Below are 18,594 nucleotides of genomic sequence, written 5' to 3' on the forward strand. Positions count from 1 at the left end.
TGAAATGGCAAGGCTTGTGGGGTGCTCCTGGTCAGCAGTGGTGAGTACCTACCAACAGTGGTCCGAGGAGGGACATACCACAAACCATCAACAGGGTATTGGGCAACCAAAGCTCATTGATGCACAAGGGCAACGAAGGCTATACTGTCTTGTCCGAACCGACAGAAGGTCTATTGTGGCACAAGTCACAGAAGATGTTTATGATAGTTACGGGAGGAATGTGTCACAACACACAGTGCATTGCACCCTGGGGCTGCATAGCCACAGACCGATCAGAGTGCCCATGATGACCCCTGTCCACGTCCAAATGCCTAAAATGGGCACACTAGCATTGGAAGTGGACCTTGGAGCAGTGGAAGAAGGTCGCCTGGTCCGGTGAGTCCCGTTTTCTTTTACATCATGTGGACGGCCATGAATGTGTGCGCCATTTACCTGGGGAAGTGATGGCACCAGGATGAACTGTGGGAAGACGAGAAGCCGTGGAGGGAGTGTGATGCTCTGGGCAATGTTCTGCTGGGAAACCCTGGGTCCGGCCATTCATGTGGAAGTCAATTTGACATGTGCCACCTACCTTAATATCGTTGCAGACCAGGTACACCCCATCATGGCAATGGTATTCCTAGTGGCAGTGAGAAATGACAGTGGCTTCTTTCCGCATGATAATGCACCCTGCCACAGTGCTGAATGAGTTCAAGGTGTTGCCCTGGCTTCCAAATTCCCCAGATCTCAATCCGATTGAACATCTATGGGATGTGCTGGACCAACAAGTCCGATCCACGGCGGCTCCACCTCGCAACTTACAGGACTTGAAGGATCTGCTGCTAATGTCTTGGTGCCAGATACCATAAGACACCTTCAGGGGTCTCGTAGAGTCTTCAGGGGTCTTGTAGAGTCTTCAGGGGTCTTGTTTTTGTGGCACGCGGAGGACCAACAGCATATTAGGCAGGTGGTCATAATGTTTTGGCTCATCGGTGTTTAGTACAATATATGAATATTTTTTTATAATTTGAAACCTAACAAACTTTTTTTTTTGTTAAATGTTTTACCTGAAAAGTTTGCTTGTACTTTTGTTCTTTAAAATGAATAAATAACACTTGGCTTGATATTTTGTTTTATAATGCAAAGATTTTTATACATTTTAAAATGTGTCTCAAGTATCCAAATTCTTTAGGGGCCACTGTATGTTATGCACTAGATGGAAAACATAGTAAATAGTGCCCTGGAGGATGTATAATGTGTTAGGTAATAATGTGTACCAGGATATGTATTCACAGAAGCAAATGTTTAAATGTCTTTTGTTCTCTTCATCTCTCACTCATCTTGTCTCACCAGCTTTTCGTTGTTTTCTTTGCTGTATCCCTTCTTAAATCGTGCTGTGTTGTGTTTTTTCTCAGCTCCTAGAGGCAGAGACAATGCAGCACATTTTCAGTAATAATTACCAGCTCTGTTCTGAGATCAGTGAGTCTGTGTTGCATCATTTTATCCACTGCCTGGCCACACACGGCCGCCATATTCAGTACCTCAACTTCCTGCACACCATTATTAAGGCTGAGGGCAAATATGTGAAGAAATGTCAAGACATGATCATGACTGAGGTTTGTGATTGTGACCAAAATACAGAAACCTTGCAGTGCACAGTATACAGTAAATACACGGTGTAAAACATCACCGGTGTGAGATGACATCTCTATTCACTATTAGCTCACAAGTGCAGGTGATGATGTGGTCGTCTTCTACAATGATAAGACGTCATTTGCCACCATGTTGGATCTGATGACGCAGTCAAGGGAGGGGGTGCAGGAGAACAGCGCTCTGCGTTATCATATTTCTCTGGTAGAACTTCTGGCTGCATGTGCTGAGGGCAAAAACGTCTACACTGAGATTAAGTGCACATCTCTGCTGCCCCTAGAGGACATGGTGAGAGTAATCACTCATGAAGACTGCATCACAGAGGTAAATGGCTGATGGTAAAAAATTTAATGTTCACTACTTATTACACAAAATGTCATGTTTCTTAATTACAGTGCTTGCAAGGTGAGCACTAGAGTATATTGAAATTCCTCTGATTAACTTTGATAAGTCTAAGATGTACTATCTAGGCATGATTTTATAAGCATTATAATTTTTAAGAAATTAAGATTAACTTTTAAGCTCTGATTTCCTGTTTCAGTGGTATACCCAAAATTAAAAGCTTATTAAAAAAAAACAAAACAGTCAGAGCCATAGCCTAGTGGGCTGTGCTCATGACATGTAGTGCTGATGCATTGCGGGTGACCCAAGTTCGAGTCCTGGCTTGTGAGGTCCTTTCCCAATCCTATTCCCACTCTTCTCCCCTATTATTTCCTTTCTCCTCTCCACTAACTCTGTCATTAAAAAGCCTACAAAAGGCCAAAAAAAAAAAAAAAAAAAAAACAATCAGGAGTGTCAAGTGTTTGGTGTAAAAGAAATCTTTTATAAAAAAATGTGTGATTTAGATTGATAAATTATGAGCCTAAGAAACTGCTGAAATATCATAAAAAAACTTAAGCCCAAAATGTACTTTTATTTTTTCTGATTTGACATTATATAACTCAGGGTGTAAATAAGGTGGCTCTGAAAAACTTTTGTTTTGTTCATGTCACCTGTAACTGAGTAACATTTTGTGTTGATATGACAAAGCATTCAAAAGTTCTAGCGTAACAAAAATAATTTATGCTAGTGTCCAAAAATGTCTCCAAGTGTCCAAAAGCCTCTCCAAACAAATAAAACACACTAATTGTAAATAAGAACTAATTATACATACAAAAACATTGACTTAAGGTATGCATAGCATGCAGAAATAATTTTAGTAATGAGATTTCACAGAATAAGTTTCATTCTGTGCCATTTGAGTCATCATTGTGTCTGTGTCAAGTACTTGGCGCCACCTCCTGGTGGTCATATGTAATTATGGATGGATCACATGACTCACTGCCCAGATATGGAGGACTAGCACCCCTGGTTGGAGTAATCTGAACCCTGTCTGATTGGTTTAGCATTCCATAACGCCACAACATTTCCGATGATGTCATCTGATCCTGGAAAGCAGACTGCAAGATGCCAGATAGCCAGATGCTGTGTGCACATTGTGCTTCGTGTGGGTTATCTAATGATCTATGCAATTACATTGCGTGTGGGCTAATTTTAAAGATCCTCTATGTAATGGTATGTGGCATTTTATGTTCCGTTTATTTTTTGTGAAGTTATAAGCAAAAACGTGGCATATTAGCAACACTTGTTCACATGAAACATGGATGTCAAAGACATATACTTAGCTGTTACTCACTTTATTTTTATTTTTATGTGAGTAAAACAAATAGGCTGATTGTATTCTACTCTTTAAGAGCTTTCCAACAACATATGATACATGGCTATTTGATGAGTTTGATGTTTTTACCAAAATTATCAAAACGGAACACTTCTGATTTGTCTGCAAATTTCAAAGCACTTGTTCAGTTTTGGTCATAATGCCTACATGCATTGTAAAGTAGAGCTTCTAAGCTTTAAAAGAATACCTATTTTGCGTTGGTCAAAACTGTAGTTATTAATATTTTGATAATTATATATTTTTTTCTCGCAGGCCATCCGAGCCTTAAGGGTTAAAGTTAGAAATTTTAAATAACACTTAGCGCTGACATCACTGTAATATTCACATATGAATTGTGATTGGTCTTTTTTGCATCTATTTAACCATAAGCGTTACCACTGTTTTTTGCTGTCTTGCAAGCACTTATTTCTTTTAGGAAATGCAAATATATTTTTTCTCTTATCCTAAAGGATTACGTCTGATTTATGAGTTGCAAAAGCCAATGAATGCATTTGGTTAAGAAACTCTTCTATGTCTTACAGGTGAAAATTGCCTATGTAAACTTTGTGAACCACTGCTACGTAGACACAGAAGTGGAAATGAAGGAGATCTACACTAGCAACCACATCTGGAAGCTGTTTGAGGACTTCACTACAGATATGGCCAGGGTAGGACTACTATAATATATATATATATATATATATATATATATATATATATATATATATATATATATATATGAGAGAGAGAGAGAGAGTTTCAGTATGTACTGTATGAAATTATTGTTTGTTCTGAGTGGGGTTTAATTTCTTCATTGTTATTTCAATCCAATTCTCCTTGTGTTATTGAAATTCCAGGTGTGTTCTAACCGTGAGAGACGTATGTCAGACCCCGTGCTGGAGAAGTACGTGATTCAGGTGGTTTTAGACACTATAAATGCCTTCTTCAGCTCTCCCTTTTCAGAGAACAGCACCAGCACAGAGGTGAAGCATCATCAGTCTTTCATAGTATTATTTCCGTTCTCTGCCACATCTTCATTGTCTGTGAATGCCACTAATTATTCTTTGTTTAATGATTCCATCATACTTTCAGTAGCCTGTAAATGCAGAAGCGCTGCATTTTATTAATTTAATACAATACAAATGGAAAGGATATTGGCTGTTGATTAATTAACGGATCATTGGATTAATGTTTTTATCCTATTTAGGCTCATCACACCACAGTAAAGCAGCTCCTGCAGTCTACTATGCGTCTGTTAGACTGTCCCTGGCTGCAACCACTGCAGAAAGTCCAAGTAGAGGCCTGCATCCGAACTCTGGCAGTGACGAGTAAATCAGTCTTCCTTAAACATAGTTTCCCCTATTTAAACAAGATTTAAAGCACACACGCTCATTGTTTACATAAAGTATTGCACATTGTAAGTACATTGTTTCTGTGCATGACAAGTGGATCTCATAGGGGAAATTAAAATTTAAACAAATATATGATATGGCCCCTTTATAGGCAAGCATATTTCAGTATTTCTTTTTGTGGCTATTCTTCCAGCAAAGAGTCGTTCCATCCCTCTTCCGGTGGAATTAGAGGCTCATGTCAGCATGATGTTGAGTCACAGCAACTCCGGCACACTGTCCCGCTCCAGCAACATCAGTAAAAACTTGTCACGCCTCACACGACCTGCTGCTCCCAGTAACCCCTGGGACTACAAAAACATAATTGAGAAACTACAGGTGTGTGTGTGTCTGCAAAACATATGACACCATGGGTTAGGCTTAAATCAGTTGTTTGTGTCCTATTTTTATAAATATTACTCTTTAAATGTTTGTGTGTGTGTGGCTTTAATTGTCTTTAAATGTTACACTCTGCTGTTAGGATATCACTAATGCACTGGAGGAACGTCTGATGCCATTGGTGAATGCAGAGCTGTCAGTGCTGGTGGATGTGCTGCATCAGCCTGAACTGTTGTTCCTGGAAGGCACAGATGCTCGAACACGCTGTGAATCAGGAGGCTTCATATCTAAGTGAGTTACTGATGTTTAACCTGTGACTTGACCAAAGACTGTCCTATAAAGCTTGTTATAGCTTATTAAGGTTTTTGGTAACAAACCTACGTGATATAGTGCTCAATTGATTAACACTTTGCCATGCAAAAGCAAAACATAGTTACTACACATTTGGTCAAAATGTAATTATAGACCGAAAATTCTCTTAGACTATGATCGGTCCTGTGACAGACAAGTTTGACTCAACTATGCTCAGACTCAGAGACATTTCGCAGAGTACTTTGCAGAGTACTTTGCAGTACCTACAAAATTTACATTACAACCAAGTAACTTTGAAGCCATTTTTCTCAGTTTCAGTGTTGCTGTGATTACTGGGTTTTGCCTTTGTAGGGCAGAATAGTTGATGTACGCACTTTTAAATAGTTACAAATAGAGCTAAACCGATATATCGGTTTTACCGATTAATCAATGTTGATAGTTGCATTTCGGAACTTTTGGTTAGTGGCCAAAATCTGTGCTGATAGTTTAAAAAAACAAAAAACAAAGTAAAACATATTTCTCCATGTTCCTCTGTGGTCAGCACTGGGGGAGTGTACAGTTAGAACGGCTTGGCTCTACAGTATAACAGCGGCCTCTAGAGGTGAAATAAAAACAATCACTGACACCTCATGGGGATTTGCTGTATCTAAATCTTTCATCATTGTCAATATTCATCCATATTTTTATTCTCACTTTAATGCATATTTATATAGTGAATTCAGAAAGTATTCAGACACCTTCATTGCTTTCCCATTTTGTAATGTTGCAGCCTTTTGCTAAAATGTTTTTTTATTTTTTTATTTTCTCCCCTTTTCTCCCCAATTTGGTATGCCCATTTCCTAATGCGCTCTAGGTCCTCGTGGTGGCATAGTGACTCACCTCAATTCAGGTGGCGGAGGACGACTCTCAGTTGCCTCCGTGTCTGAGACAGTCAATCCGCGCATCTTATCATATGGTTTGTTGAGCGCGTTACCGCGGAGACCTAGCGCGTGTGGAGGCTCACGCTATTCTCTGTTGCATCCACGCACAACTCACCACGCACCCCACTGAGAGCGAGAGCCACATTATAGTGACCACGATGAGGTTAACCCAACATGACTCTACCCACCCTAGCAACGGGGCCAATTGGTTGCTTAGGAAGCCTGACTGGAGTCACTCAGCACGCCCTGGATTCGAACTTGTGACTGTAGGTGCGGTAGTCAGCGTCTTTACTTGCTGAGATACCCAGGCCCCCGCTAAAATGCTTTAAATTATTTTTTTTCACATCAGTCTACACTCCATTCCCCATAATGACAAAGCAAAAACCAGATTTTTGATAACTTTGCAGATTTATTAAAAAGAAAAAACTTGAAATATCACATTGACATAAGGATTCAGACCCTTTGCCTTGACACTTGAAATATAGCTCCAGTGCATCCCATTGCTCTGGATCATCTTTGAGATGTTTCTACACTTTGATTGGAGTCCACCTGTGGCAAATTCAATTGATTGGACATGATTTGGAAAGGCACACACCTGTCTATATAAGGTCTCACAGCTGAAAATGCATATCAGAGCAAAAACCAAGCCATGAGGTCAAAGGAACTGCCTGCAGAGCTCACAGACAGGATTGTGTCGTGGCACAGATCTGGGGAAGGCTACAAAAAATTAGTGGCTGCATTGAAGGTTCCCAAGAGCACAGTGGCGTCCATAATTCTTAAATGGAACAATTAGGACTCCTCCTAGAGCTGGCCACCAGGCCAAACTGAGCATCAGAACCAGATGGTCACTCTGGTTGAGCTCCAGAGATCATGTGTGGAGATGGGAGAAACTTGCAGTAGGACAACCATCACTGCAGCACTCCACCGATCTGGGCTTTATGGCAGGGTAGCCAGACGGAGGCCTCTCCTCAGTGCAAGACACATGAAAGCCCTCATGGAATTGCAAAAAAGTGCCTAAAGGACTCTCAGACTGTGATAAAATGAAGATTGAACTGTTTGGCCTCAATTCCAACTGTCATGTTTGGAGGAAACCAGGCACTGTTCATCACCTGCGCAATACCATCCCAACGGTAAAGCATGGTGGTGGTAGCATCATGCTGTGGGTGTATTTTTCAGCGGCAGGGACTGGGGGACTGGTCAGGGTATAAGGAAAGCTGAATGCAGCAAAATACAGAGATATCCTTAATGAAAACTTGGTCCACAATGCTCAGGACCTCAGACTGGGCTGAAGGTTCACCTTCCAATAGGACAATGACCCTAAGCACACAGCCAAGACAATGCAAGAGTGGCTTAGAGACAACTCTGTGAATGTCCTTGAGTGGCCCAGCCAGATCCCGGACTTGAACCCAATCTAACATCTCTGGAGAGACCTGAAAATGGCTGTCCACCGATGACAGTCCTCATCCAACCTGACAGAGCTTGAGAGGATCTGCAGAGAAGAATGGTCTTGATCCGGTAGTCCTCCATCCACACCTTGATTGACCTGGCTGTGTGGAATGGAGCATAGTCCTGCTGGAAAAAACAATTAACAGAGTTGGGGAACATTTTGAGAGCAGATAGAAGCAAGTTTATTTCCAGGATAACCTTGTATGTGGTTTGATTCATGTGTCCTTCGTAAAGATGAATCTGCCCGATTCCAGCCTTGCTGAAGCACCCCCAGATCATCACCGATCCTCCACCAAATTTCACAGTGGGTGCGAGACACTGTGGCTTGAAGGCCTCTCCAGGTCTCCATCTAACCATTTGATGACCAGGTGGAGGATCTGAAATGTGATAAAAGATGTAGATGGATGGCCACAAGCCATCAAACAAAGCCGAGCTGCTTGAATTTTTGCGCCAGGAGAGGCATAAAGTCACCCAACAGCAATGTGAAAGACTGGTAGAGAGCATGCCAAGACGCATTAATTCTTCCTAAGTTAAAACATTAGTATTGTGTTGTTTAAAAATGAATATGAACATGTTTTCTTTGCATTATTCGAAGTCTGAAAACACTGCATCTTTTTTGTTATTCTGACCAGTTGTCATCATCTGCAAATAAATGCTCTAAATTACAATATTTTATTTGGAATTTGGGAGAAATGTTGTCAGTACTTTATAGAATAAAACAAAAATGTTCATTTTACACAAACACATACCTATAAATAGTAAATCCTGAGGACTTATACCAGGGACTCTTATTTTGAAATGGAGACTTTTCACCTTTACACTCACTGAGCACTTTATTAGGAACACCTGTTCACCTACTTATTCATGCGATTATCTAATCAGCCAGTTGTGTGACAGCAGTGCAATACAGTCATGCAGATAAGGATCAGGAGCTTCAGTTAATGTTCACATAAACCATCAGAATAGGTCAAAAAAATTTGATCTCAGTGATTTCGACTGTGGCATGTGTAAAAATGCCACCTCGCTGGCCTAATGGCGGAATCCAGCAAAGCTGTGAAGGTATCTGCGCGTTCATCTTTTTCATGCGCGTGTGGCGGTAGCGTCATGACTATTTGATTTAGTTAAGACCGAATCTGACTCCATTAATAGTTTAATCTGACACCAATTGTATTAGACCTCAAATTTAGGTTGAGATTCCAATTATTATTGATCATCAATTGAGATCTTATCTAGATTTGGATACTTGAATATTCTAGTTAATTCTATACTTTTACATTGCACTCGTTCATTTGGATTCCTGTTAATAGAGTCTACGCACTGGCTGGGTTATACGTGGTCATTATCCAGAGGTAATTGACTAATACTATTCGGACAAGTTGCTCCCTGCATACTTTTATCTGAATAATAGTTTTGTTTAGTTCCCCTAGATCTGCATACACTTAATTAAAATAACACTACTCTCAGCCCGAAGGAGTGCATAATACTATCTGGATTGGCCGACCAATGCTATCATATCTGGATAGTACTTTTAATTAGTCTCCATAGTTTCCTATGCATCCTTGGCCGGAATAATGTTTACAGTAATCAGAGGTAATGACTAACATTATTTAGGTGGGTCGACCAACATTTTGTTGATTTAAATAATGATTATATTTAGTCCCTACAGTCTAGGTACACTTAGTTAATGCTAAATAGTTATCCAGAAAGCTAAGGTCTCAGAAGACATGCCCAAAGCTCTATCAACGCTGAGCCATTAGTTTGTACTAACACTGATCACAGATTTGTGTCAACAAGGACTTAACATAATCTACTAAAGACAAGAATTTCAGAATAGAATAAAGTTTAACAATTTATTAGTCAGGTAAATAAGTATCAAGCCAATTACATAATTAATCAATTCAGAAATAATCAATATAAAACATCTAATGCTCAAAGATGAATCTTAAAGAGTAAGAGATGCATGCCTGACTTCAGCAAAGTACATAGTTTGAAACTACGGGTGATTTCTGTCTACAGATTCCAATGAACAATGTACTAAGTTTCCTTAAATACTCAGACCACAACCAAATGGAATGACAATAAGAATTCAGGGATGAATAGGTTTGGAAGTCCTGGGGTCACACCTTATCTGCATATAGGAGGAAGGGACGCCCTCAGAATTGGTCAGAATTCCTCTAAATTCTCAAAACTGTTATCATGTATTTTACCGTTAAGGTAATGAGACCTTCTTACCAGTCACACTGAGACATTTTCAATTATATGAAACATGAATAGCCAGACATATAATTAGACATTTGTTACCTACAAGATTTATGTGTGTTTTAATGTGATTTTGAGCTGAGAGGGACCCTTCTGGCACCAACAACATGATTGTTGATGCCAGATGGACTGGTTTGAGTATTTCTGACCCTGCACTCTGACCCCAGCTTAGCTGGGATATGTGAAAAAAAGAATTTCACTGTATATGTGCAAATGTATAATGTGTGATAAATAAATATAATTATAAATTATAAATTAAAATTATAAATTATTATTTCTATAACTGCTGATCTCCTGGGATTTTCACGCACAACAGTCTCTAGAGTTTACCCAGAATGGTGCCAAAAAACAAAAAACATCCAGTGAGCAGCAGTCCTGCAGACGGAAACACCTTGTTGATGTCAGAGGTCAACGGAGAATGGCCAGACTGGTTCAAGTTGACAGAAAGACTATGGTAACTCAGATAACCACTCTGTACAATTGTAGTGAGCGGAATAGCATCTCAGAATGCACAACACATCGAACCTTGAGGCAGATGGGCTACAACAGCAGAAGACCATGCCAGGCACTTTATTAGGACCATAGTGTTCCTAATAAAGTGCTCAGTGAGTGTATATTGCATTGTAATGGTGCAAAGTCTCCTTCATTTCAAAATAAGAGTCCCCGGTGTATTTCGGGCTTGTTTATATTTAAAAGTTCATTCAGTCAAAAATAACAACACAGAGGTTAGATTCCATCATGCTGTTGTTTCTATATGTATGGTTGTGAATATGTTTGCGTGTTTGTGCAGATTGATTCAGCACACCAAGTCCCTGATGAGCTCAGATGAGAAGCTTTGTATCAAAGTCCTAAGAACTCTACAGGAAATGCTTATTCGCGACCTGGACTTCGATGAGAAGGTGAGACTAAAGAAGTGCCCTGGGGTGTTTCGGAATCATCAACATTTTTGCATTAAACTATTCCTTTGAAATGGTGTATTAGTGTACTTTTGTGCATGTTTTAACATTGCAGTACTTTTGGGGACAAAATTGCTGTCCACATATGTTGTCATGTAATCCAAATGATAGAATTGTTTACCAAGATGTCTATAAATAATGTCTCTGTTCATGTCTAAACATTTCAGAAAGTTTACATTTATTGGTAAGATTTGTAGTAAATATAACTTCCTACATTTAAGAACAATAGAAATAAAAGGAATGTCCTTTTTTTGATAAACATGAATGAGTGTGTTTATCTATGAAGTCAATGCTGTCTTTTGCAGGGCTTCACCTTGAGAAAGGTGTTGCTCCACAACTACCTCTTCAACAACAAAAAGAACTTGAAGGTAGAACTTGCTGAACATGGGGGAGGTAATTTTACATAAAAATACCCATAAATACTACACAAACTCTGATGAGAAATGCATTGAATAATACAAATAATAATAACTCCAGATTGCATAACACTGTGTAACAAGGTAACAGGATAAACATGAAACACATCTGTGTGGGCTTATCTATGTTTAGTGCATGATGTATGATGATATGTGTGTGTATGTGAAGGTGCAGAGGGAGAGAGAGACTGGGTGGCAGTTGCAGCATTACAGTGTCGTCTGGACAGAGAAGGCTGCACTAAACTCTTCACAGACCTCATAACCAGCACGAAGAATGAGAAAATCTTCCAGGAGAGCATTCAGCTCGCCATCTGTCTGCTTGAAGGTGGCAACACAGAGATCCAGGTGGGGATCGTAAAAGCAAAAGTTCTATGCAGATACTTTGTTGAGAATTTCAGCTAAAATTTCAAGAAGTTTAACCCAAAAACAGGCAAGAGTGGAAAAAGATCAGTCAATATAAGTCATCAATATTTCTGTGTGTGAGTGTGTGTGTGTGTGTGAGAGAGAGAGAGAGAGCGAGAGTGTGTGTGTGTGTGTGTGTGTGTGTGTGAGAGAGAGAGAGAGAGAGAGCGAGAGTGTGTGTGTGTGTGTGTGTGAGAGAGAGAGCGAGAGTATGTGTGTGTGTGTGTGTGTGTGTGTGTGTGAGAGAGTGAGTGTGAGAGAGAGAGTGTGTGTGTGTGTGTGTGTGTGAGAGCATATGTGTGTGTGTGTGTGTGAGAGCATATGTGTGTGTGAGAGCATATGTGTGTGTGTGTGTGTGTGTGTGTGTGTGTGAGAGCATGTGTGTGTGTGAGAGAGCATATGTGTGTGTGTGAGAGCATGTGTGTGTGTGTGAGAGCATGTGTGTGTGTGTGAGAGCATGTGTGTGTGTGTGAGAGCATGTGTGTGTGTGTGAGAGCATATGTGTGAGAGCGTGTGTGTGTGAGAGCGTGTGTGTGTGTGAGAGCGTGTGTGTGTGTGAGAGCGTGTGTGTGTGTGAGAGCGTGTGTGTGTGTGAGAGCGTGTGTGTGTGTGTGAGCGTGTGTGTGTGTGTGTGTGTGTGTGGTGTGTGTGTGTGTGTGAGAGAGAGCGTGTGTGTGAGAGAGAGCGCGCGCGCGCGCGTGTGTGTGTGTGTGTGTGTGTGTGAGAGCGCGTGTGAGTGTGTGTGTGTGAGTACAGGTTTTACCATTGGTCCCCACAAGGATAGTAAAACCTGAGATCACCTACGTTGTGAGGACCAGCCAGCGGTCCTCACAAGGGAAATGGCATATTAAATGATGTTTTTTGGAAAATGTAAAAATGCAAAAAGTTTTTTGTGAGGGTTAGGTTTAGGGGTAGGGTTAGGGTTAGAGGATAGAATCTATAGTTTGTACAATATAAAAATCATTATGTCTATGGAGGGTCCTCATAAGGATAGCTAAACCAACATGAGAGAGTGTGTGAGAGAGAGCGTGTGTGTGTGAGAGAGAGCGTGAGAGAGCGCGCGTGTGTGAGAGAGCGCGCGTGTGTGAGAGAGCGCGCGTGTGTGTGAGAGAGCGTGTGTGAGAGAGCGTGTGTATGTGTGTGTGTGAGAGACAGGGTTGGGAGGGTTACTTTTGAAATTTATTCCACTACAGATTACAGAATACATGCTGTAAAATTTAATTTGAAACGTATTTCATTAGATTATTCAAGGTCAGTAACGTATTCTAAATACTTTGGATTACTTCTTCAGTACTGGTAGATTTTTTCACTTGTTTTGACTATAAAAACTCCAGTACAGTAAGACAAAACACACATGTTAAAAATACATTCTCTGAAAAACCTAAATATCTTATGCAGTGTTGTTTCTAAAACAAGATTATTCAAACTGATCTTGTTTTAAGAATTTTTAGATATTTTTACAGGAAAACAATAAAAAAATTATTATCGAGAATAAGATTTTTGCCCTAATATCAAAGGTCTTACTAGAAAGAAAAAAATAAATTATGATCCAAAGTGAATTTTCTTGATAAAAAATATGATCGTGCCTAGTAACGTGCATGTAAAATGGCTAGAAATAGCATTTTAGCTTAGCGTAAAGCTGACAATTTACACAAGGTTTATTTCTATTTCTTATGCTCCAAACTTACTTCAACCTTACTTCTCTGTCTGCTCGTATGAATATAACACATCTAAAAAAGTGTTTCACCGCTGTTCAAATGCACTTTGGATCGCATAATTTATATGTATAAATGTTTTCCATCTGAAAGCACTAAATATTAAATGAAACAAATGACAATAAAATGCAAAGTAATCTCTTCAGTAATCAAAATACTTTTTGAATGTAACTGTATTCTAAATACCAATGATTTAAATTGTAACTGTAGTGGAATACAGTTACTTATATTTTGTATTTTAAATACGTATTCCCATTACATGTATTCCGTTACACCCCAACCCTGGTGAGAGAGAGAGCGTGAGAGAGAGAGAGCGAGTGTGTGTGGGAGAGCGCACGTGTGTGTGGGAGAGCGCGCGTGTGTGTGGGAGAGCGCGCGTGTGTGTGAGAGAGAGTGTGTGTGTGTGAGAGAGAGAGAGAGAGAGAGAGAGAGAGAGAGAGAGAGAGAGTGTGTGTGTGTGTTTGTGTGTAACAAAACTGAGAAAAGTTTAGCTTTAAGGTTGCATGTATGGCATGTGTAATATTGTGGATTAACCCTTTTTCTTCCCTTAATCTGACAACGTATCTCAGGGGATACGCACACTTTAAAATGTGCAAAAAACAACATGAACCACATATGACTTAATTTTCTTCTTCCGCATCTTTAAGACAATGTTCACAATTAATATATATTAATATATAATTAATTATCACAAAGTCAGCATGTCCTGCACCATGGGCGGCCATGTTGGATTTAGGTCAGGCTAACTTAATGATCAGAGAAAATTTGAACCAAGTCATGTGACTCACATACTCAAAACAGACCCAACTATGATAAATGATAGCAAGATTGGGTGAGAATCTCTTTCTCATACCCCCTATAAGAAACTAAAAAGTATGTATCTTGTGGTGCACGTTACCTGTTTTAGGGTTAAGATATTGTTTCTGACATGATCATACAGTGTCCCACACTAAAATGAGGTCTTGTGTATTGTACATGTTTACAACAGAACTCCTTCTACAAACTCATGATGGGAGATAACAAGTCTGAGAAGTTTTTTAAAGTTCTGAATGACCGGATGAAGAACGCACAGCTGGACGTCAAATCCACCATTTCAGTCAATGTGGGCGAAATTAGCAACAAGGCCAAGGATGACAAAGACTTAGAGACAGGTAATTCAAAAAGAAAACAACAAAGTCCACACTTGTTTCAGTTTAGTGTCTGATGGTAAAATGGGCAACTTCAGCCAGTAATGACATGACAACTGAGTTGAGAGAGGAAAGGATGCTAATTTATTAGTTCAATGTACAATTATGCCTCCAGTCAGCTACGGCTGATTTATGCAATATGATTTTCTAATAACTGAAATAAATGCCATTTTTAAAGCTACATTCATTCCTGGTTTTAACAATGGTGTTTCAATTCAGGTGCAGTGCCTTCCTTTGGCCAGCCTGAGACACCTCAACAGGCTGAGCAGCAGGAAGTAGAGACAGAAATGGGCCCCTCTGTCAGCATCATGAAACCCATCCTCCGCTTTTTACAGCTGCTCTGCGAGAACCACAATCAAGATCTTCAGGTCTGATCAAATTCTGATTAAAGGGATAGTTCACCCCAAAATGAAATTCTGTTATCATTTACTCACCCTAATGTCACTTCAAACCCGTATGACTTACTTTCGTCCTTAGCCCTATTTGAACGGGATTAGTTGTCTAAATGATGTTTGAGTTACAATTATTATTACCCGACATCTGTGATTTCATGTACTGATTCGGACAGGACTAAGATCTACATGTTTATTACAGAGTTGGGAGTGTCTGTTTTCTAGATGTGGGTGTTGCAGAAAGTCTTGTGCTCTGGATGCATCAAAATCACATTGAACATATTGAATGAATTTATGTGGTAAAATTAATTTTGAAATTGTATCTTTTAAAATTAAAAATTACTTATTTAAAATAATTACAATAATTTATTGATTTAATTTTAATTTATCAAAATTACTTACTATAAAAATCTCAATTAAATAAACTTCACATGAGTTTATAGAAGTGGCTGCTTATAATAAACCCACTGAAATAAACAAGACTTATCTGTGATTAATTATATAATTATAACATTGCATATCTGAGTGGAAAAATTAAGCTGAGTATCTTATCTGATGCTGATATTACAGTGGCCAGTCTCTCAGTTTCTGTGTTTTGGCTCTCCTTGTTGGTTTTATTTTTTAGTTTTTAGTTGGATAGCAAAAAAGACTACAAACAATATCCATTTTGAAAGGTGCACAGCAGGCAGAAGATTGGCACGCATAAGTATGATCTCAACTGTAGTTCATGTACCCTGTAGGTCAAAAAACATGAAAGGGAAAAGTGTTGTGAAAATACGGTATCAGCAATCACAGAAATTCACATTCAGACAGGATTCAAATTCTCAGAAGACCCTTGAGTTAGCCGAAAAATAGTATGTAATTTGCTCTGAAATTTTTACAGCAGTTGTGTGGGAAAAACTCAGGTGGGATTAAAATCACAAAGTAGGTGAAACACAAATTTCCAAATCTCCTCAAGGAAAACTGGTCTCGTCGGAATTGGGCTCTTGTGACACATTTTTTTTTTTTTTTTTTTTTTTTTAAGGCTTCACACAGCTTTTGACAATGAATAGTGACTCTGAGCTATCAAGGTCCAAACAGGACAAAAAAAATATTACCCCCCCCAAGTATTTATTTATCACAGTAAAACCAAAGTAGAAGTAAACATTTTGACTTGTGCATTATATTCCAAGTTTTCTGAAGCTGTGATGAACATGCTGAATTTAAAGGAATATTCCAGTTTCAATACAAGTTAAGCTCAATCAACAGCATTTGTGGTATAATGTTGATTACCACAAAGAATTATTTAGACTCGTCCCACCTTTTCTTTAAAAAAAGCAGAAATCAAGGTGACAGTGAGACACTTACAATGGAAGTAAATGGGGACAATTTTTGGAGGGTTTAAAGGCAGAAATGTGAAGCTTATAATTTTATAAAAGGTCTTACATTAATTCTGCTGTTAAAACTCGTGTATCATTTGAGCTGTAAAGTTGTTTAAATCATCATTTTTACAGTCGTTTTATGGTTTGTTGACATTACATTGCCATGGCAGTGAAGTTGTAAAATTTAATTCCATTGTAAGTGCCTCACTGTAAACCAGATTTTTTCTTTTTTTTTTCTTTTTTTTTTTTTAAAGGATGGCCAAGTGAAAATGTATTTTTGTGTTAATCAATATTATACCACAAATGCTATCGATTGAGCTTAACTTGTATTGTAAGTCGTTATTCACTCTCAGATCAGGTCACTGATGGATCATAACTGCATCCTTGCAGATTATACCCATCTATTGCAATATCTTTTTAAATGTGTGTCATTACTGTTTATTAAGTAAATACATTAAAAAAATTTCTCCTAGAATTTTCTTCGCTCTCAGAATAACAAAACAAACTATAACCTGGTATGTGAGACGCTCCAGTTTCTGGACATCATGTGTGGGAGCACGACAGGAGGGCTTGGGCTGCTGGGCCTTTACATCAATGAGAACAATGTTGAGCTGATCACACAAACACTAGAGACGCTCACAGAGTACTGCCAGGGACCATGCCAAGAGAACCAGGTGAGATAATCAATTACCAGTACTGTACAGTACAGCTTCATGATTCTACATACCAATTTCTATAGCACAACAAAATCTAAAATGCTATTGAACACATATTACTTTATAAATGTAAAATTGTGGTCATAAATAAGTTGAATAAGTTTGTTGCTGAATTCAGGAAGTGCTTACATTTGTCTCTTTTTGTCTCTCTGAAGACATGCATTGTGTCTCACGAATGCAACGGCATTGACATTATCACAGCCTTGATTCTGAATGACATCAGTCCACTCTGTCGTTACCGCATGGAGTTGGTGTTGCAGCTTAAGGTGAGGCTCAGGTTATGACCTCTCAATATAAACAGTCTATGCTAATTTTAAATACATTTCCTTTTGACAAAACTCTTTATAACTAGTATGTCCTTTTTGTCAGGATAATGCCTCCAAGCTCTTGCTTGCTTTGATGGAGAGTCGTCATGACAGTGAGAATGCAGAGAGGATCCTGTTTAACCTTCGACCGCGTGAACTGGTCAGTCGAACACATGACTTTGTTGTTTGAATTGTGTTTATGAAATATAATAGCACTTACAAGATAGCACTTCTGTATATTTAAAATTTAGTGTGCTTTATTTCTTTAGGTGGAGGTGATAAAGAAGGCTTATCTGCAAGAGGCTGAATGTGAGGAGGGAGAGGTGTCACCACGGGAGGTCGGACACAACATTTACATACTGGCACTACAGGTGGACCCTTACATCATAATGCCATATTGTATTTTGTTAATTTGCATATGGGTAGTTGATGCAAAACACGTCAATGGATTTTTGGGGGGGGGGGTTGGGGGATGGGTCAAAATGGATATAAATATATAATGGATGTATGTTTTAGATGGGGTATAGCATAACTTAGTACGCCACATGTCAACTTCACAAAAGCCTTTTATGTCAACCATAACAGTTCTGTTTTAGAGACCCAGTTTCAGTGTTGATCTTGTTTTTTGCAGCTTGCCCGACACAACAAAACACTCCTCACTCTGCTTAAACCACAAAAGAAGACAAAGGAGGAAGGAGAGGAAGGCATCTCCTCTATGGTAACTTGAAAAAAAAGCTGTCATTTTTCTGAACTTTCAACAATACCTATAGAATACATTGGCAAGGCATCACCAATCAAGAGTTTTCTGTCTTTAAGTTTTTTGCTTGTTTTTACTGTAGCTCAACTTGAACAACAAGCAGGAGGACCCACAGGAGGATCCATTAGAGCACTATGACCATCAAACATCTCAGATTGAGGTCATATTAAAAATATTATATACACAGTATATATAATTTCTCCTCTTCATATTCTTTGCTTTTATGTCCTCAAATTGAAAATCTAAATTAATACAGTTTTTGGTGCATAAAAAATAGTGGACCACAGAAAAAATAAAATTATAAAAAAAAAAAATTATGACACCTTTAATCAAGGGTTATCTGTCATCAGCCTTTAGTTAACACAATAAGTAACATGAACTAAGAATGAACAATACAT

General features: G+C 38.9%; 1 protein-coding gene across 4 annotated transcripts in view; it reads left to right on the forward strand.

The window, feature by feature from the left end:
- The window catches only part of LOC127414794 (inositol 1,4,5-trisphosphate receptor type 3-like), a 73,984-nt gene that overhangs the window by 32,716 nt on the left and 22,674 nt on the right, over positions 1-18,594 (forward strand). For all 4 annotated transcript variants that reach the window (XM_051653096.1, XM_051653097.1, XM_051653095.1 and 1 more), the window contains 18 exons: positions 1,395-1,595; positions 1,702-1,953; positions 3,868-3,993; positions 4,183-4,308; positions 4,533-4,653; positions 4,871-5,052; positions 5,195-5,343; positions 10,780-10,888; positions 11,251-11,338; positions 11,531-11,706; positions 14,467-14,629; positions 14,885-15,033; positions 16,892-17,092; positions 17,290-17,400; positions 17,504-17,599; positions 17,709-17,810; positions 18,071-18,157; positions 18,279-18,356. In XM_051653096.1, the coding sequence (XP_051509056.1) occupies positions 1,395-1,595; positions 1,702-1,953; positions 3,868-3,993; positions 4,183-4,308; positions 4,533-4,653; positions 4,871-5,052; positions 5,195-5,343; positions 10,780-10,888; positions 11,251-11,338; positions 11,531-11,706; positions 14,467-14,629; positions 14,885-15,033; positions 16,892-17,092; positions 17,290-17,400; positions 17,504-17,599; positions 17,709-17,810; positions 18,071-18,157; positions 18,279-18,356 (2,517 nt within the window). The remainder of the gene's footprint in view (positions 1-1,394; positions 1,596-1,701; positions 1,954-3,867; positions 3,994-4,182; positions 4,309-4,532; positions 4,654-4,870; positions 5,053-5,194; positions 5,344-10,779; positions 10,889-11,250; positions 11,339-11,530; positions 11,707-14,466; positions 14,630-14,884; positions 15,034-16,891; positions 17,093-17,289; positions 17,401-17,503; positions 17,600-17,708; positions 17,811-18,070; positions 18,158-18,278; positions 18,357-18,594) is intronic.

This window comes from Myxocyprinus asiaticus, chromosome 24 (assembly GCF_019703515.2).
Source record: "Myxocyprinus asiaticus isolate MX2 ecotype Aquarium Trade chromosome 24, UBuf_Myxa_2, whole genome shotgun sequence".
In the NCBI taxonomy this organism is placed as follows: Eukaryota; Metazoa; Chordata; class Actinopteri; order Cypriniformes; family Catostomidae; genus Myxocyprinus; species Myxocyprinus asiaticus.